Source organism: Zea mays, chromosome 7 (assembly GCF_902167145.1).
Source record: "Zea mays cultivar B73 chromosome 7, Zm-B73-REFERENCE-NAM-5.0, whole genome shotgun sequence".
Taxonomy (NCBI): domain Eukaryota; kingdom Viridiplantae; phylum Streptophyta; class Magnoliopsida; order Poales; family Poaceae; genus Zea; species Zea mays.
The window spans coordinates 50424520-50445520 of NC_050102.1; the positions used below are offsets into that span (position 1 = coordinate 50424520).

Consider the following 21001-nt stretch of genomic DNA (forward strand, 5'->3'; position numbering starts at 1 on the left):
AGTATGAGGGTCTCGACCAAGACCTGTAGCCCTTTCGTTCAGTGTTTTCCATTGCGTGTACATTCTCTTTAAAGTGTCCCACCTATTCTTCATCTGATCCCTGGTGTACGTGCGGCCAGTGCGTTCCTTAAACTTCTAATGAGGTTAGCATACCCTTCTGCATTTAGAAAGTGTTGCGGCCTGTTGCGTGCATTGATCTCTTCTACACATTTCTGTGTAAATCTTAGATGCTCTTGTGTCCCACTTTGCTATCACTTTCCCAGATTTGTCCATCTAATGCAAAACAAGTATACAATTAAAGAACAAGGATGTGTACTCGAAATGAGAAGCAAATTAACACGCTAAAGGAACCATAATAGCATAGGGTTCTACCCTTAGTCACAAGGTTCCCGGAACGTTGGGAACGAGGAACGCAGTACGTCTGTTAAAGCAACATGGAACGTTGAGGGGTATACAGCTGATCCACGTTCATTCAATGCGTGGAACGTGTTCCCAACGATTTAGGAACGCAGTTAGGGAACGATTGTAATGGAACAGGGAACGATGCGTAATTGAAACAAGCAATGGCACGTACATAATATATAATATATGTATATATAACTGATAATGATGGGATCCCGATAATGATAAGTTCATAGTGTCTTAGCTTATTTATTTATATATATATAACGGTAACGATAATCACTTTCTTGCAAAGCCTAGATAGAAGAGTCTTCTGGATCAATGTCCCATTTAGCATGTGCGCCATGTTTGTAGCCATCTGTTGATCTTGACAAAAGTCGCAAATTGGAGTGGATGAAGACTAATTTATCTGTAGTGGTAGTGTTCATCCTATTGCGCTTGGTGTTATGGATATGGCTGAATGTGCTCCAAACTCTCTCGGCCGATGAACTGCTGATGGGTTGAGATAAAACTTTTTTTCCAACCTTAGCTAAATCCGGAGTCTCAGAACCATAACTTACCCACCATTCAATCGGCTCTATGGTAAATGCATCCAATTGAACGGGTGGCAGCACAAACATTCCCTTCTTCATAATAAAAGCATTAAATTGCTCCCTCATAACTTGTTGTTCCCTTGGAGAATCTGCAATTTTACTAAAAGCTTCAAGCACATTGGTCAGAACCTCCTTATCTGTATTAGGAGCTTGCCTTATGGTGCCACCAGGAGCTGGGGTGTTGAGGTATTGTTGATGATAAATTTTTGGGCATAATGCATATGCTAAGTAATGAAGGGGAAGATTCATCTTCTCCCAACGACGCATAACGATACTTTCAACCTCAACAAAATCATCTTTATGTGGGTTATCATATTTTGTCATTATATCTTTTATTTCACCAACCATGCAATCCATTCTCTCGTAGATTTCTCCCATCTTTGGACCTTCTCCATCACTAAACCTTAATACAGAGTATATTGGCTCTGTGATAGCAATTATATTTTTAGCCTCCATCCAAAAGCTGTCATCATTTATTGTTAGGACAATGACCCTTGCTTGGTGCTTCACATCATTAGTGCAAGTATTTACCCAATCTTTCCACTGCCTTGTGACTAATGTGGTGGCAAGTGCTTCTCTACATGTTATGAGTCTTTGAAGCAAAATGTAATGTGAAGCAAATCGAGTTTTTTCACCTTAAGTAGGTCCAAACGAGAGTTGGTTCTAAACATTGCCAAACAATGGCAATGATTCTGAAAAAACTTGACAATTGCTTTTCCAGTCTTATATGTGTGAAGCATCCATGGAAATTTCATAGCAAAATCCTTGAATATAAGGTTTAGCGTGTGAACAACGCATGGGGCCCAAAAAATGTGCTTATGCACCTGTACACGTAATCAAACAAAATATGATTAGGGAAAATCTAAGATAAAAAACACTTGAAGGACAAAATATGTGACTTACTTTTTCAATTTCCTTTCTAGCTGCTTTGCAATTAGCAGCATTGTCCGTTACCACTTGAAGGACATTTCCTGGTCCAATTTCATCAATAGCCTTCAAGAGATATTGTGCAATAGCTTCACCAGTTTTTTCAACTCCAGAGAAATCTTCTGCACATAAGAAACATGAACCTCGACTGTTTGACGCAATCACATTGATAAGGGGCTTGTTTTTTATATCGTCCATCCATCGGACACAACCGAAACACCTTGTGTCAACCTAATGCATGATTAAAAGTGAGTTTTTGAAAAAAAATCATACAATGAAAAGGCAATAAAATTAAGAACTTACCATGTACTTTTAAGTGGTGCTAAGTCGGTCTCCACACTTCTCTTGCATGCATCTAGGAGAGTTGTCCTTGCCTTTTCACTCGACGGACCTTTATAATCTTTTGGACCATTTTTTATTGCCATTATCATTTGTGAAAATTGAGGGCTCCTCAACACATTGAATGGAATACCGTTGGCACATAAAAATTTGGTAATTTCCATATCGACAGATTACCTTTGGGCTACTCCAAACGATTTTGCCAACGCATTCGGAGTGGACGTCCCTGATGTTGACCTCATGTGACATCCTTTACTATCAGCTTCTTTCACCTTTTCCTGCAAAGCTTTGCTCTTGTTGGGATCGTTTTGCAATGACATACAACGTGCAATTTGTGCTTTTTTACCAGGTAATGGACCATGCAAATGAACACGAACTCTAGTTAAACTACCTTTGTACGATTTCTTGCAATGTTTACACTGCCACTCCTTTGTTCCACCAACATTTTTTCCACTCGGAACACCAATAATATTAATTTCATCTAGAAGTGGATGTCTCATACCAGTAGCCGCAGCCCCATCTTCGTCACCGCTGTCTGTGTCTGCACCGCCATCTTGGATATCTACAGGCACCTCTTGGACGACTTGCACATCATCTTCTTTTTCATCCGCACACTTTATTTTGCTTGAAGAACTGAAAACCATGTCTGCGTTGAGGTTTGAGTTGGGCTGTGGCGCTGTGCATTGGTGGATTGAGGTATATTTAAATACCAGCCAGTACGCGGCTCCCTGCAACCCTACGCGGCTATCCCTTCCTACGTGGCTCCCTGCAACCCTACGCGGCTGTCCCTTCCTACGCGGCTCCCTGCGACCCTACGCCGCTATCCCTTCCTCTTCTCCTAACCCCTCAGCTTCCTGCGCCGCGGCGGGCGGCCAGTCCATTACTCTTCCCCACTGCAACGCGGCGACGCGATTCCTCTTCCACGGGCGACCACTGCAATGACGCGGCGCTCGATTCCTCTTCCACGGGTGGCCACTGCAACGACGCGACGCGTGATTCCTCTTCCACGGGCGGCCACTGCAACGACGCGGCGCGCGATTCCTCTTCCTCTTCCCCACTGCGCGAACGGTCAGTCGATTCCTCTTCCCTTCCTCTTCCCCTTCCTCTTCCACGCGGCTATCCTCTTCCCAGCGCGACACAACGTCTGGCGGCCAGACGACGCATCATCCCAGCGCGTCCCAGCACGGCGGCCGGACGACAGCAGCGTGGCGACACGGCTTCCTCAAGGTAAGCGTTCCTATCTTTGATATACGACGTTCCGCGAGCGTTTCTTGGAGTGTTCCCGATCGTTCCCGTTCCTCGTTTTTGGACGAAGTTCCCGGAACGCGGAACGCGCCATCGTTCCTCGTTCACTGTCACTAAGGTTCTACCACAACTGCTTACGAAGATTCAGGTACTGCTTATTACATAGACTAGCATCCGTGAGATCAATCCAACAGACCATGGACACAAAAACACATGGAACAGATGAAGCCTGCACCCTAACCAGAAGTCTGCTCCTATTTACACGTAGCCCTAAACCCTTACGAACAGGTTAACCATCTACTAACTTAAACCTCATTGTGTCAAGGGCGTTAAGCCCTCGAGCAGCTGGACCGCAGCTACGTAGCTCGTATCCGCCGTCCATCTTTTTCGGCGAGGTATTCCTCCGCCGTAGGCTTAGAGAGTACATGGAGATGGGAGATTAAGGTGATATATTTCTTATTCCCTTCATTGCCTCACGGTTCCATATAAATAGGCCACTGGCCTGACCAACTAGGTAACTTCTAATTTAGGAAATGACTTATTTGGAAACCAACTCCCCTACAATTAAGGCCTATCAATTTGGCCACTAATCTAGCCACTTTCCTTAGACGAACCTTCCTTGGTTGAGCTGCTGCCACCAATGATTTCAAGTCGCCTAGTCGCCTGGTCGAACCCTGGGACCGACCAGGCGACTAGTCGTGATTAGTCGACGACTAGGGCGACTAGTCGACCCCTAGTCGGTCCTAGTCGGTCCCTGGTCGTCCTAGACTAGTAGCTATACTTATATAAGTATATATATAAATATACCTGTATACATTATATAAATTAGAACAAACAACTAGGATAAGGGGAAGGGACGCAGCCACAGCCGGTTGGAGACTGCAATACTGCAGCAGGCTGCAGGACTCCAGGAGAAGGGGTAAGGACGCAGGGTGCTGTAGCCGCCGCCCGCCGGTGTAGCCGGCGGCAATCAAAGTCCAGGACTGCAGGGTCGTGCAAGAGAGGAGAGGAGAGGAGACGTGCATAGAGCCAGAGACTGTTGGCGGCTAGGTTAGATTAGGAGAGGAGACATGCAGTGACTGTAGATGGGCTAAAAATGCCCAATAACTAAACCCTAGCCGGGACGGCCAGGACACATAAGTCGGACGACTAGTCGCCCTAGTCGACGATTAGTCGGACGACCAGGACGACTAGGTTGTCTAGTCGAGTCGTCCAACAAATCGTGTACTAATTACCGACCAGCCCGTCTAATCGCGATTAATCGCTATTAGTCGGACGACTTGAAATCATTGGCTGCCACTTTCCTCTTTGGACGAACCTTCCTTAAGTGAGCTGCTGTTGGCGCCCACCTTAAACGCCTGAGCCTCAGCCCTCCTGCGCGAGCCCGCGTATAGGTGCGGCCCCACATGACATCTCTCCCCCCCTCGAGGTCCAGCTCGTCCTCGAGCTGAAAATCTGGGTAGGTGGCGCGAAACTTGTCGAGGTCCTCCTAGGTCGCCGAAGTTGTTGGTTCGCCCTGCCACTGGACCAGCACCTGTTGAACACCCCGTGCCAGGCGAGCGCGTTCCATCTGAGCTGGCTCTGGAACAATCGCCCCATGATGGATGTCGGGTAGGGGCGGTGGGGCGGATGGAGGTGCCCCTACAAACTTCTTCAGGGTGCCCACGTGGAAGACGTCATGAATGCGGGCCTGTGGTGGTAGCTCCAGGCGAACGACGACGTTGTTGATGAGCTCGATGACGCGGTATGGCCCTAGGAAGCGGGGCTTCAGTTTGCCCGTTGTCTGTCGTGGCACTGAGGATGGTGCTCGCTGGCGAAGTCGAAGGAGCGCCCAATCGCCGACCGCGTATGTCACTGGCCGGTGTTGCTTGTCGTAGTGGCGTTTCTGCACTGCCTGTGCCTGCTCGAGGCGATAGCGCACATCGGCGAGGAATGCCTCGCGTTCCTCCATGTCGCGTGCGACCGCATCCACCCTTGTTTCACCAGGCTCATAAGAGCGGATGCAGGGCGGGTCACGACCATACACCACCCGGAATGGCGTCTCCCGGAGCGAGGACTGGTATGTCGTGTTGTACACGTATTCAGCCCACGGTAGCCAACGAAGCCATTGTCGAGGACGGTCGCCTGTGAAACAGCGGAGGTACATAATGATGACGCGGTTGGCCGCCTCCGTCTGGCCGTCTGACTGTGGGTGGAAGGCGGACGACATGTGCAGCTTAGTGCCCATGAGCCGCATGAGCTCACGCCAGAACGTCGAGGTGAACACCGGGTCGCGGTTGGACACCATGGATTGCGGCATGCCATGGAGGCGTACAATGTCGGCGAAGAAGGCCTGCGCCACCGACTCGACAGTGTACGGGTGGCCGAGGGCGATGAAGTGGCAGTACTTGCTGAAGTGGTCGACGACAGAGAGGATCACCGACTTCCCGTTGACACGGGGCAGTGCTTCAATGAAGTCGAGGCCGATGTCTGCCCAAACGACGGTGAGAATCGGTAGTGGCATGAGGAGACCTGCCGGGTGAAGATGCTCTGACTTGTACCGCTGACAAGTGGGACATGCCCGTACAAAGTCCTGCACAACACGACGCATGTTGGGAAAATGGAAGTCACGATAGAGGCGGTGTAGTGTGCGCCGGACGCCCTCATGACCATCATTATGGACAGCCGCCACAATCTCCTGCAGAAGTGGCGAGGCCGGTGGGATGTACAGGCGCTTGTCGTAGAGAACCATGTCGTCGGCCACCGCCCATGGAGCAGTGCGTGTGCCTGCCCTGACTTCGTCGTGGATGGCAGCCAGAGCAGGCTCAGTAGCCTGGGCGTGTAGGAGGCGACTGATGAAGTCGAAGCGGGGAGCTGAGATTGCCTGGAGAGTCCCCGTGTCGTCCTCGTCGGTGTCGCGGCGCGAGAGCGCGTCGGCCACTGTGTTCGTTGCTCCTGACTTGTACTCAACGGAGAAGTCAAACCCGAGGAGCTTGCCCACCCAATGGTGCTGCGGAATGGTCGCCAGGCGCTGATCGAGGAGGTACTTGAGGCTGTAGTGGTCTGTCTTGACGACGAAGCGTCGCCCCCACAGGTACGGCCTCCAATGCCGTACGACAAGCACAAGCCCGACGAGTTCGCGCTCATAGGCCGCTAGGGAGCGATGGTGGGGCGCCACCGGTCGGCTGAAGAAGGCGATCAGATGAGCCTCCTGTATGAGCACTGCCCCGAAGCCATAGGTGGACGCGTCGCACTCCACGACGAAGGGCTTGGTGAAGTCCGGTAATGTCAACGCCAGTGCTGTCGTCACTGCCCCTTTGAGGGCACTGAAAGCGGCGGTTGCCTCGTCGGACCACACGAACCCCTCTTTCTTCAGGAGTGTCGTTAGGGGTGCTGCAATGGCGCCATAGTTGTGGACGAACTTGCGGTAGTAGCCTGCCAAACCGAGGAAGCCACGCACGGCTCGCGCCGAACGAGGTTGGGGCCAGTCGTGGATGGCCTGGACCTTTGCGGGGTCCATAGCGACGCCAGCCACTGAAATGACGTGGCCGATGTAGGCGGCGAAGTCAACACCAAATGAGCACATGGACCTCTTGACAAAGAGTCGGTGCTGGCGCAAGGTGTTGAGGACGACGCGGAGGTGCCGGAGGTGGTCCGCCCATGAGGTGCTGTATATCAAGATGTCGTCAAAGAAGACAAGCACAAACCGTCGGAGGTAGGTTCGCAGGACGTCATTCATCAAAGCCTGGAATGTGGCTGGGGCGTTGCACAGCCCGAACGGCATCACCAGGAACTTGTAGAGGCCGTCGTGGGTGCGGAACGCCGTTTTATGGACGTCCTCCTGCCGCATCCGTACTTGGTGATACCCCGACCGCATGTCTAGCTTGGTGAAGAGGCGTGCGCCATGGAGCTCGTCGACGACCGGGATCGGGAACGCGTCCTTGACAGTGAGCGCGTTCAACGCGCGGTAGTCGGCGCAGAAGCGCCATGACTCGTCCGACTTCTTGACGAGGATGACCGGGGACGAGAACGCTGAGTCGCTGCGGCGGACAATGCCCTGGTCGATCATGGCGGCGCACTGCCGCTCAAGTTCGTCCTTGTGCGCCGCAGGGTACATGTACGGTCGCACCGCCACCGGGGAGGAGCCCGGCTTGAGGACTATGTGGTGCTCGCGGCCCCGTGCTGGAGGTAGTCTGATCGGCTCGGTGAATACATCGGCGAAGGCGTGTAACAGCCCGTCGATGAGGGTGTCGTCGGCTGTGGCGGCGAGGAGAGTCGGCACGGATGGAGGTGCCACGCCGCGCCAGCAGACGTCGCGCCCCTCCCACTGGAATGCCATGGTTTGGGCGGTGAAGTCCCATACAATGGGCCAGAGCGTGGCCATCCAGTGCGTGCCGAGGACGACGTCGTACCCGGCTAAGGGCATTACGAAGAGATCGACGCCGAATACCATGTTGCCCACGTTGACCGGAGCTTGGCGAAGAACGCCCGGGCAGGCCACGCGCTCCCCATTGGCCACCGTTGCCGTGAGTCGAGGCCGCGGCTCGATGGTTAGCCCCGAGCGTCGCGCAGCCGCTTCCCCGATGAAGCTGTGTGTTGAGCCTGTGTCGATGAGCGCGACGAAAGTAGCGGCGCCGACGACCACCTGCAGTTGTACCGTATTGCCGACGAGTACCCCGACGACTGCGTGAAGGGAGAACACCGGCGTCTCCGTGTCGGGATCATCCCCCGTGGCGGACTCGTCGGCGGTGTCCAACTCGACGCCGTTGATGTAGAAGATCCGCGTACAGACGCAGTTGTGCCCCCATGTTTAGCGCTCGTTGCAGTTGAAGCAGAGGCCCTGCTGACGGCGCTCCTCTTGCTCCTGCATGGATAGGCGTTTGCGCCCATCTGCCATGACCGCGGGCGTGGGTTTTAGGGTTTAGGGTTTAGGGTTTTAGGGTTTAGGGTTTAGGGTTTAGGGTTTAGGGTTTAGGGTTTAGGGTTTAGGCCGGCGGGGCAGGCAGAGCTAGTCGCGGTGCAGGGGTCGGCAGCAGGCCACGGGGCGTGCCCTTGGGAGGCGTTGGTGTATATTGCTCACGAAGCTCCAGCTGGCGCGCCAGGCTCATGGCAGCCGCTAGGGACTGCGGGTTGTGTACCTGGACGTCAAGGCTAAGCGGGGGACGGAGACCCCCCTGTGAATAGTTGGACCCGTTGTGCCTCGTCGAGGGGTCCTGCACGTGGAAGGAGCGCCTGGAAGCAGTCCTGATAGTCCACGACGGACCCCGTGCGGCGGCAATCAGCCAGCTCGAAGAGAGGCGCGGCGCGAAGAGGAGGGCCGTAGCGCAGATTGAGCAACTCCTTGAACCGGCGCCACGATGGAGTACCCTCATCCGTCTGGACCTGGATATACCACATTTGCGCCCCGTGCTCCAAGTTGTAGGATGCCAGCCAGACCTTCTCCTCCTCCATGATGCGCTGCTGATGGAAGTAGGATTCACAACGGTTGATGAAGATGAGAGGATCAGTTTTACAATCGTACCGGGGAAAGTCTAGCTTTTGGAACCTCGGTGGCCGGTCCCCATGGTGCTCGCCGTAGCCGATCTTGTGGCCTGAGGCGGACGTGCGGTCGACTGTGAGGCTGGCGATGGTCTGGGCGTTGGCCGCGATGGACGCCTGCAGTGACTTGAGAGCCTCGGCAAAGGCCTTGAAGTCGTTGGAATCGCCCATGGCTCGAACGCAGGACGCCACAGAGGACGTCGGTGAGGTTGGTGCGGCGGCTGGGGGTGGTGGTGAGGTGGTGACGGCTGGTGTAGTGGTGGACTGGGAAGAGGATCGCCAGGATCGTGATACCAGGTTGTCAAGGGCGTTAAGCCCTCGAGCAGCTGGACCGCGGCTACGTAGCTCATATCCGCCGTCTGTCTTCTCCGGCGAGGTATTCCTCCGCCGTAGGCTTAGAGAGTACATGGATATGGGAGATTAAGGTGATATATTTCTTATTCTCTTCATTGCCTCACGGTTCCATATAAATAGGCCACTGGCCTGACCAACTAGGTAACTTCTAATTTAGGAAATGACTTATTTGGAAACCAACTCCCCTACAATTAAGGCCTATCAATTTGGCCACTAATCTAGCCACTTTCCTTGGACGGACCTTCCTTGGTTGAGCTGCTACCACTTTCCTCTTTGGACGAACCTTCCTTAGGTGAGCTGCTGTTGGCGCCCACCTTAAACGCCCGAGCCTCAGCCCTCCTGGCGTCGCGGGCCCGCGTATAGGTGCGGCCCCACATGACACATTGTCACTAAAGGAAGGAATCTGATCTGATTCATATTCAACACCCCACAATTTTTCGAAGTGCTCGGTGAAGTCCCAGTCTTCACCGAGGTCTTCTTCAGCAGGGGTTGGTGAGGACAAGTCTGAGGGCACGTAGTCGTCGTCAACATGGTTGGTACCGTTGTTGACCTTGTCCAAATAGTCTTGGAACACCAGAGAGTCCTGCTCCAGCATTAGACCTATGTCCTCCAATGCTACACGGAGTTTGGTAGCCTCCAATGAGGTCAAACCTCGTCCATGCCTGATTGTTTCCCTGGCTAATGAAATAATCTTATCCGAAATCTCCTGCATCCTTCCAATTGCCTTGTCGGCTATGCAGTTTGCCGAATCCATCTGGTGTGGATTTATGTAGTTAGTATACTTCCATGGGGACAATCTAACATCCATGTAATCAATGCAACCGAGTAAACCCTAAACCGAAAACCCTAAACCCTTAAACCCTAAATCCTAAAACCCTAAAAACCCTAAACCCCTAATCCAGATACGTAATACTCAATGGAACCGAGTAAACCCTAAAACCTAATACCCTAAACCCCTAAACCCGAAATGTAATACGAACAAGTACAAGTTACATCACCTTGGTTGCAGCGGATCTTGCTACCAAAACGAGGAATCTTCAGGCCGCCACGGGTCCGACGAATCCTCGGTTCGAAATCGCCCCGAAGACGCACCTACACGAAGTTCAAATGTGATGAAGGAGGGGAAGCGGACCGAAGGCGACACAATGGACAAGATGCGGCTTCTCGAACAAGCACACGAACCCGTGGCGGCGCAATGGAAGAGTCGGGCCCCGGACAGAGGGAGGGAGGGAGAGGGAGGGAGATGAACCTGGAGGCGGCGCGGGTGTCGCGCAGCTGCGGCTTCCCGAACAAGCACCCGAACGCGTCTTCTAGGGTAAAGGGTTCGGCTTTCTGAGGACGCGGCCTCATATCCGCTTCTGGGAGGGCATTACCGTTGGGCTTCTCCAGGAAGCGTGGCGCCCAGAAGCTGGGCCAGAAGCCGGTCGTTTGGCGCCGGGATGCAGCTTCTTGCGGCCAGAAGCCGCTCAGAAGCGGTTCCAAACAGGGGCTATGTATACTTCTGGACTACTGGAGCATCCAAATGGCACCACCCAACATAGAGAATCAATTTGTACTGTAGCATGCCTCCACTCGAAGCCGCCATACCAGTCTGCCTCTAAATCATTTCACTATCGCAGATTACCACTGTATCGAGTTCATGATTTGGGAGAAGGGATAGAAGGAAAAGGAAAACCAAATAGGGGAGGAAGAGATGCTCAGGCATCCATCTTTTGGTGTCACAGACCTAGTTAATTATGTTCTTGGTAGCACTGATCTTCTAGTAAGATGGTCTTGATTTGTTTTGTTGGGAAATTGGATGTCACGGCCTTTGGCTGCCGACGATTCCGCCGGGGCGTGACCTGGGCACCGGCTCCGCACAGTCACCGAAATGGTGAACGCACGTGAAGTGGTAAACTCTGGTTTATTTCTTTTCTGTCCTTCACAGTTCAGAATTACGTCTTTTATATGTCTCTACTAGGCCGGCCCATGTACAAGGCCTGTTACATTCAAATTCGCCTACGCGCTCACCCTCACACCTGACTCTGAATATCAACTCCTGAACGAACCAGTTCTCAAGTCCTTACACTGTATTCCTTTGCTGTATTTAATCTGCTCATGCTTACTAGAATGCATGCTAGCTAATCTGAATGAAATTACTATCCACTCTTAGTAAACCACTACATACTCCTGTGTACACACATATTTCTTTCTTTGTTTATGTACTTGAATAGTCTGTTCTTACAAAGCAGTCAGTTTGAGGCACATGGCATGTCCTGACATAGTGATCAGAATGCATGCTTTAGTATGGCATCAATTTGGCAATGCAAGTATTCTTGGTGGGAGCTAGATGGTATACGTAATAAGTTGGCAGCTACGTAAATTGTTTGTTCCAAGAAAACATTGGGTCCAGTGGTGTTTTTTGATTTGTATATGCTACCAGTACCAAATTAATATCCTAAGCTGAAACAAAATTTTCACTAGGATTTCTTTATGCTCTTGATTAACAACACACCACAAAATACCCCAATGTTGAACTGCCCTAAATTGCTTTTATGCTGTAAGATGTACAGTTTTACGCCTTGCATCGATAGTTCCTGCTGTTCTGACTCTGTTGTGCTATAACAGGTATAAAAATGGTGAATTTTTAAGCCCAGATGATGAAAAGGTTGTAAGAGAAAAGCTTCTTTCTCATCATCCTCGTGCAGAAGAAAAGATTGGTTGTGGGCTTGATGGTATAATGGTGAGCATGATTACCTAACCTATCGACCAAAATAGATGTTAGCTCCTCAAACAAGTTTGTTCCTTGTTTTCTGTTATCTTCCAGATCTTTTCCTTTTTTTCCCAAAGCCTTTATGATTAACTGCGTTACTCAGGAGCCTTGTTACTTGTTTGCTGTTGAAAGTTTGAAACTACTAAAGCTAACTACTCCCTCTCTTCCAAATTGTAAGTCGTTCTAGCTTTTCTAGGTACATAGCTTTTGCTATGTATCGAGGCATAACCTATATCTAAGTTCACAGCAAAAGCTATGTACCTAGAAAACAAAAACAACTTACAATTTGGAATCGAGTTTTTGGCTATTTGCAATACTTTAGTTCATATAAATAACTCCTCTGAGCCTAATATTAGAACAGTGCCTTCACCGCCTTGATTCAACTTGAATATGTCATGTGCTCTATTTTACTTCTTGCACTTTTAGATGGTATTATTAACTTATGAAACGTACGCATTTGCATGCCTTTAGGAGCTATAGTAAGGCTAACTGCTGTTGATATTGTGCAACATGTGTTCTTACACTGGCTTGGCCTTTAGAATAAGATTGCATACATACAACCCCTAGAGGGGCAAGACCTGATAACTGAGATGACAGGAAGAAAAATTAGAAACGCCTAACGCCCATACAGTCAAGGACATATGCTGCGGAGCCCTTTGGCTCCCACCATAAACCACAATTTGGCCTCATCCCTGGTATCCTGCATTATGTTATTCAAACTAGGCCAACTTCCCTCAAAGACATAATCACTTCTATGCTTCCAAACCTACCATGCCACCAGGACGACCAATAGCTTGAAACTAGGGATGAAAGTGGGCATCTGAATTATTAGGACAAATTTAATATTTTAAAATTGATATATATGAAATTTGATGCTAATCTTTTCTTATGTTATCAATCACATTATTACAAATAAAAATAAAATTTTCCTAAATTGTTTTATACATTATTTGCTCCCTACAACAAAAAGGTGAAAAAGTATCCGTATCTGTATTCAAATTGTATCCGAATTTTATATCTACCATTCAGAGTAAAGTGCGCTGGCGATCCCTAAACTTGTTCAGGTGTGTCAAGCCAGTCCCTAAATTCTTAGAACAACCGATTAGGTCCCTAAACATTGTTATGATGTCATTTTAGTCCAATCGGCTATGAACAAGACTCGATTAGCTGACGTAACCTTGCCATCGTGTTGTTCATGTGGCATGACATCGTCGAAGAAGGACGCGGTGAGGACGAGGAGGAGGCCATATGGCAAGGCCGTGCCACGTGGACAACACCGTGGCAAGGCCACATCAACTAACCAGGTCCTGTTCACAGCCTATTGGACTAAAATGACACCAGAACAATGTTTAGGGACCTAATCGGCTGTTCTGATAGTTTATGGACTGGTTTGACACTCCTGAACAAGTTTAGGGATCGACAACATACTTTACTTTATCATTTAAGAAGATATATGATAAATTTAAGGTTTAACTTTTATGAATCCTTACAAGCTCAATGCTATAAACAAGAATATGAATTTGCATAGCAGATTCTATATCATATTTATTAAAGAAAAAGACCAAAAAATTGATATCCGATTAAGGCCTTGTTCGGTTATTTCAATTCCATGTGTATTGGTGTGTATTGGGATGGATTGGGATGTATTTTGACTTGCTATGGAATTAAACCGGCTTAATACCACCCAATCCACATGGATTAACGGCGAAACGAACAAGCCCTAAGTATTCGTTTTCATGCCTACTTGAAACCCTCGTGATGGTCTTTAGGAACAGTTTCATGCATTGTTTTCAAGTCATCCGATTAATCGTCCAAGTCAGTTGGGACCAATCACGATTAATCACTCAAGTCATCCGGCTAACCATGATTAATCGCGATTAATCGGCCAAGTCGGTCATCCAGAACGTCCAGCAAGTCATCTGACTTGAAAACATTGGTTTCATGAGCTAAGAGCATCTCCAAGAGTCATTCTAGTTTTCGCTCTCTAAATTATCATTTGAAGAGTCATTTGCATAAAAATTACTTTCTATATCTTTTCAATTTCAATCAGCTTTTCTATATCTTGTTTGCATTCTAGAGTCATTCACGTTTTCTATATTTGGCCAGTGAGAAACTTGGAATACAAAATGGCTGTATTTGGATAGCCATTTAGATAAGCTATTGTATTGTATTTTTTTTACAAAAACCTCTATTTATATCAATTAGGAAGAATATAAAGGGCCTCTTGGAGTTGCTCTAACTTAGCCACTTGTGCATTTTAACCACAAATTTATTAAGCTGCAACTATCATTCTGAATATGCTGTGCTGACTGTACCCCTGTTTATGGAACGTCCTTCTACTAATTCTCAGAGTAAAGGGCACGGCTAGTCCTTAATGTTAGATAGATAGCCTATTGGGCCGCAGCCACAGGGATATGTGCCACACCTGGCTCATAACTGGTGCGCCTCTTATAGATTGATCAATTGTATTGAATGGAAAGGATTATCCAGTGGTGGCTGTACTTCTATAAACCGACCTTAGGTCATCCTTGCCTATGTGTTTGTACCCTACAACTCATACATAATCAATCTATTAATTTCCATACAATACTTGCTTGAACTTAAACTTGACCGGCCATGTTATCCTAGCTTTATCATCCTGGTATCTGAACTCCCAAATGCAGTTTTGATATATAGGTTTCATTGTTGGTCCAATTGGCACATGACGTGCTGACATGGTTTGCCATGATGGATCCATCATGGAGCACCTTCTCGTCCCATGTGTTCTTCCCCTTTCCTCTGTCCCAATTGCAGCTGCTACCTCTGTTCAGATGGCCACTAGCAACAGCCCATCCCCTCCATGTACTTCGTCTCCATGGCAGCAGCGACACTCTGACCCCCTTCCCCTCCATTGATGTTGGCTGGATTCGAACACAAGCGACCACCATGCACTCATTTGATCTCCCCTCTCGTTTTTAAATCTGAGCAGAGGAACAACTAGCTGCTTCCATTGATGCTCCACCCAGCTCCTCAATGTGAGCAACCAACAAACCCACATCAAGCTGGAGACACATGGCCATTCGGTGCATAGAGGCACAATTGGTTGATGCCCACAAGATGTGAAGGCGTATGGCGCGCAACAGAGGCAGTACGGAGATGGGGGCATGTGGCGCAGCTGTTTGTTGATGTTTTTGGTGGTTATGGACAACCCCTCCGTATGGTTCGTATCGTATCACCATTGGCAGCCACCACCCAAATTCACAGCTAGTAGCTCCTGCATCCCATCCAATTGTATTCACGGCAAATGCCTCGCACATGAACACCACGTCCTCCATCATGCCTGGCACTGATACTGTCATGTGCGGACACATATGCCAGGCGCGGATGCGCCCGCGACATGCGCCGCGCGGCTGAGCGCGCTGGGCAGGCGCCATAGGGTTTAGATTAGAAAGTTTTGGAAATCCCTAGAATCAAGGAGAGCCTTCTCCATGTCGGATGGGCCATTGGCTATATATATGCTTGTAATCACTTGACAATCAATTAAGCAAGAATTATATCCTTAATCTCTTTCTCTGTTAAGCTTGTGGTTGAGGGGGATAACCTCACCGGAGAGGACGGTCGACGGCTACGAGCTGCGTAGCCGCAATCCGGCTAGTCGGGGGCTCGACGCCTTTGACAACCTAGTATCATGGTCACGTCGGTCCTCTCCCACCCGCTCCACCCATTCTTCCACAGTCGCCGCCCACCACCATAGCCCTCCACCATCGCCGCCAGCAGCCATGAGCGATCCCACCATCGCCGATGTGATGGAGATGTTGAAATCCATCACCACGGAGATGAAAACCATGAAGGCCGACATGGAGGCTATGAAGTAGAAGTCGGCCTTGTCGGCGGACAGCGGCGCTGGCGGCCGCCGGGAGGGGCCGCGCGATCTTGATCGCCCCCCAAAATTCCAAAAATTAGATTTTCCCTGCTACGACGGCAAGACCGATTCGATGCTCTTCATCAACAAGTGTGAATGCTATTTTCGCCAACAACGCACCTTGGCGGAGGAGCACGTGTGGATGGCCTCGTACAATTTGGAGGCCGTCGCGCAACTTTGGTACATCCAACTCCAGGAGGACGAGGGTACGCCCCCGTGGGGGCGATTCAAGGAGCTCCTGAACTTGCGGTTTGGGCCTCCCTTCGCTCAGCCCCGCTGTTCGAGCTCGCCGAGTGCCGGCGTACAGGGACCGTGGAGTACTCCAATCGCTTCTAGGCCCTCCTGCCTCGCGCAGGTCGTCTTGATGAGGCTTAGCGTGTCCAGCCCTTCACCGTCGGACTCCTGCCGTCGCTCAGCCACGCCGTCCGCATCCACAACTCGAAGATGCTTGTGGCCGCCATGAGCATGGCGCGTCAAGTGGAGTTGATGGAGATTGACCGCCCCGTGCAGCCCCCCTCGGGCGCCCCCGCACGGCCTCCTTCCCGTTCCCGCGCCCCGACCAGCGCTCCCGGCGCCCCAGCAGTCGTTGGCGCTCCCTGCCCCTCCGGTGGCCGGCCAGCAGGGTCGCGGCGAGGGCAACCAGAGACGCCTCACCCCAGACGAGATGGTGGAACGACGCTGTCTGGGCCTCTGTTTTAATTGCAATGAAAAATATACCCGTGGCCATAACAGGTTCTGCCGGCTCATCTTCTTCCTTGAAGGTGTGGAGATCGAGGACGCCGCTGGCAACGCGGAGCACGATGCCGAGGCGCCCTGTTTTTCCCTGCAGGCCGTGGTTGGGGTTCCCATGGCGGGCACCATGCAGATCGTCGTGGCACTAGGCGCCGCGTCCCTCGTCGCCCTACTCGACTCCGGCAGCACGCACAACTTCATCTCAGAGGAGGCGGTGCGGCGCTCCGGTCTACCCCTCCGCCAACGCCCCCGCCTCACAGCCTTGGTAGCCAATAGCGAGCGGGTCACCTGCATCGGTGTCATCCGCGACGCGCCCGTGCTCATCGACGAAGATTCGTTCCCGGCCGACCTCTACGTCATGCCACTGGCCGGGTACGACGTTGTCGTCCTTGACACCCGGTGGCTCAACGAGTTGGGGCCCATTGTTTAGGACCTCGGCTGTAGGTGCATGTCCTTCCAGCGCCAGGGGCAGCCCGTCTCCTGGACTGGCGTGGCCAGCCCCTCTGTGCAGGCCCTGGACGCAACAACAGAGGTCGATCCCCTCTTGGAGGCGCTGCTGCTTTCGTTTGGGGGGCGCTTCGTGGACCTCGTCGGTCTTCCCCCCAAGCGTGCGCACGACCACTGCATTATTCTCAAGCCCGACGGCTAGCCGGTCGTCGTTCGCCCCTACCGGTACCCCGCAGCGCACAAGGACGAGTTGGAGCGGCAGTGTGCCGCCATGATTGATCAAGGATTGTCCGCCGCAGCGACTCGCCGTTCTTGTCACCCGTCCTCCTCGTCAAGAAGCTCGATGGTTCGTGGCGCTTCTGCGTCGACTACTGGGCGCTGAATGCGCTCACCGTCAAGGATGCTATCCCGATCCCGGTGGTCGACGAGCTCCATGGCGCCAAGTTCTTCACCAAGCTAGACCTCCGGTCTGGGTACCACCAGGTGCGCATGCGCCCGGACCCGGAGGACGTGCACAAGACGGCGTTCCGCACCCATGACGCCCTGTACGAGTTCCTGGTGATGGCGTTCGGGCTGTGCAACGCCCCAGCGACATTCCAGGCCTTGATGAACGACGTGCTTCGCCCGTTCCTGCGTCGCTTCGTCCTGGTATTTTTTGACGATATTCTGATTTACATCAAGATGTGGGCTGATCATCTTCGCCACCTCTGGGCCGTCCTTGACGAACTACGCCGCCACCAACTCTTCGTCAAGCGCACCAAGTGCTCTTTTGGTGCTTCTTCCGTCGCCTACCTCGGTCATGTCATATCCGCGGCGGGTGTGGCCATGGACCCAGCCAAGGTGCAGGTGATCCATGATTGGCCGACTCCACGTTCGCCCGGGCTGTGCGTGGTTTCCTCGGCCTCGCCGAGTACTATCGCAAGTTCGTCCACAACTACGGGGCGATCGCGACACCACTAACAGCCCTACTCAAGGAGGGCTTCTCCTGGGACGACACGACAGCCGCGACATTCACAGCGCTCAAGGCCGCCGTCACGTCCGCCCCCGTCCTCGCCTAGCTGTTCACCGTCGAGTGCGACACATCGTTGTTCGGCTTCGGCGCGGTACTGTTGGTACTGGTCCAGCAGGGCCATCCGGTCGCCTTCTTCAGCAGGCCTGTGGCACCGCGACACTGCTCGCTAGCCGCCTACGAGCGTGAGCTCATCGACCTCGTCCAGGTGGTACGACATTGGCGCTTGTATCTGTGGGGGCGGCGCTTCATCGTCAAAACTGACCAGTACTGCCTGAAGTACTTCCTCGATCAGCGCCTCGCCACGATCCCTCTGCACCACTGGGTCGGCAAGCTCCTGGGCTTCGATTTCTCGGTGGAGTACCGGTCGGGCGCCACGAACGTCGTCGCTGACGCCCTCTCTCGCCGCGACAATGACGTAAGGGAGGTGATGGCTATTTCGGCGCCCCGCTTTGACTTCATCAAGTGCCTCCGCCACGCCCAGGCCACTGATTCGGCCCTGGTTAGGGCTGACAATGGGCTATAAATCTTGCACTATAAGATTTAAGGATTGAATCGGGTTAGGATCGGACTCTATTTCTAGCCATTTTTTAACTATAATTTATTTAGGGCCTTGACATTTTGTGAAGAACTATTTGGATCACGATCCATTACCACCCCTAGCCCTGATCGCCATCCACGATGAGGTCCGGGCTGGCACTCGCGTCGCTCCATGGGCGCTGGTGGACGATATGGTCGCCCTCGACGGCCGCCTGTACATTCCCCTGGTGTCGTCGCTGCTGCAGGAGATCTTGGCCGCAGTCAACAACGATGGTCATAAGGGCATTCATCGCCCCCTCCACAGGCTCCGGCGGGATTTCCATTTTCCCAACATGCGTCGCTTGGTGTAGGATTTCGTGAAGGCCTGCGTCACCTGTCAGCAGTACAAGTTCGACCACCTCAGGCCAGCCGGTTTGTTGTAGCCACTATCGGTTCCGTCTGGTGTGTGGGCTGACATCGGCATCAACTTCATCGAGGCGCTGCCCAAGGTGCAAAGCAAGACAATCATCCTCTCTCTCGTGGATTGCTTCAGCAAGTACTGCCATTTCATTCCCCTGGCGCACCCCTACACCGCCGACGTCGCTCACGCCTTCTTCACCGACATCGTTCACCTCCATGGTGTTCTGCAGCCCATCGTCTCGGACCGCGATCCAGTGTTCACCTCGGCGTTCTGGCAGGAACTCATGCGGCTCATTGGGACGAAGCTCTACATGTCGTTCGCCTTTCACCCGCAGACAGATGGCCAGACCGAGGCCACCAACCGGGTCATCGTCATGTATTTGAACAGGCACAGGCGGTACAGAAGCGCGTCTACGACCAGCACCACATGCCAGTGTCCTTCCAGGTCGGCGATTGGGCTCTTCTTCGCCTTCGGCAGCTGGCTACATCCCTCCCACGCTCGGCAACAGGGAAGCTCAAGCCGCGATACGTCGGGCCGTACCAGGTGGCGGAGCTCATCAACGAGGTGGCGGTGCGGCTACAGCTTCCTCCCGGCGCTTGCATTCATGATGTGTTCTATGTCGGCGTCCTTGATAGAATAAGTCATGTGGTCTTGTGTGGTGAACAGGACAGCAGACAACACCTTTTGACTGTTGCAGAACAGCAACAGTGCAGTTGGAGACAACATCTTTTGACTGCTGCAGAATAGCAGCAATGCAGTTGGAGACAGCAGCAGTTGCAGTCTTTTGACTGCACTGCAGTAGCAGTCTTTTGACTGCTGCAGCCAGCAGGACAGTAGCAGTTAGGCACAGCAGCAAGACAGTAGTTGCAGTTTTGACTGCACTTTAGCACTTTAGTATCTAGAGGACATCACCTGTGTGCTGCGGTGTGTAGTGTAGTATGTAGTGCAGTGTAGTGCAGCCCCTAGGGCTATAAATATGTGTCCCCAACCCTTCTAAGGGTCTGACATTGTGTCATGTACGACCACACATACGCCAGGCGTAGGAGAGCCCGCGATGTGCGCCGAGCTGAGCAGGCAGCAAAGGCACATGCGCAGCAGGTGAGTGGCTAGGATGGAAAGTAGCCATCTGATTGATTGCGCATGCAGCAAACATAGAAGGCGACCGCCTGATTGATTGTGCATGCAGCAAACATAGAAGGAGATTGGCTAGGAGAGAAAGTAGCTAGCTGATTAGTATCCTTCCTATTTTGATTAGATCTTCAATCAAGGAGAACCTTCTCCATTTGTGTAAGCCGCCGGCTATATATAGCCATGTATGGGGGCACTTGGAAATCAATAAAGAATTACCCATCAAGTCTCTTCCTCTCTTCTCTAACCGGCGACCAGGAGAACTTCTCCTGTCGACGGGTAGCTCGGCGTGGGGGCATAACCCTGCCGGCAACCACGGGTCAAGGCTACGATCTACGTAGCCGAGGTCCTCCTACCTTGGGCAATACCGCCCTTGACAACCTGGTATCATGAAGCCGACGATCCTCGTCTTCTTCACAACCATCAACTTCCACCACCGCAGCCACTAAACAGCCCTCAACCCCACCCTCGCCCTCAGCCTCCACCACTTCCACCGGTCACTCCAACACCATGTCGGAGCCCTCCATGGCCGACCTCATGGAGATGATGAAATCATGGCATTCGGAGCTCAAGATGGAGATCAAGGAGATGAAGATCGAGATGGCTTCCTTGAAGGACAAGGCATCCTCGTCATCTGGCGTTGGTGGCGGCAATCGCATGGAGCCTCCTCGTGAACCGGATCGGCCCCCCAGGTTCCAGAAGTGGGACTTTCCCC

General features: G+C 51.8%; 2 protein-coding genes across 2 annotated transcripts in view; one reads left to right on the forward strand and one right to left on the reverse strand.

Moving 5' to 3' along the window:
- LOC100282345 (uncharacterized) overlaps positions 1-21001 on the forward strand; it is a 55303-nt gene that overhangs the window by 21211 nt on the left and 13091 nt on the right. Inside the window, exon 2 of the mRNA NM_001155257.2 lies at positions 11985-12099. Within this exon, the coding sequence (NP_001148729.1) occupies positions 11985-12099 (115 nt within the window). The remainder of the gene's footprint in view (positions 1-11984; positions 12100-21001) is intronic.
- Positions 8511-11802, reverse strand: LOC109940747 (uncharacterized). Its single transcript, XM_020540870.2, has one exon. It carries the CDS (start codon positions 9429-9431, stop codon positions 8637-8639), a length of 795 nt encoding a protein of 264 aa, XP_020396459.1. The 5' UTR covers positions 9432-11802; the 3' UTR covers positions 8511-8636.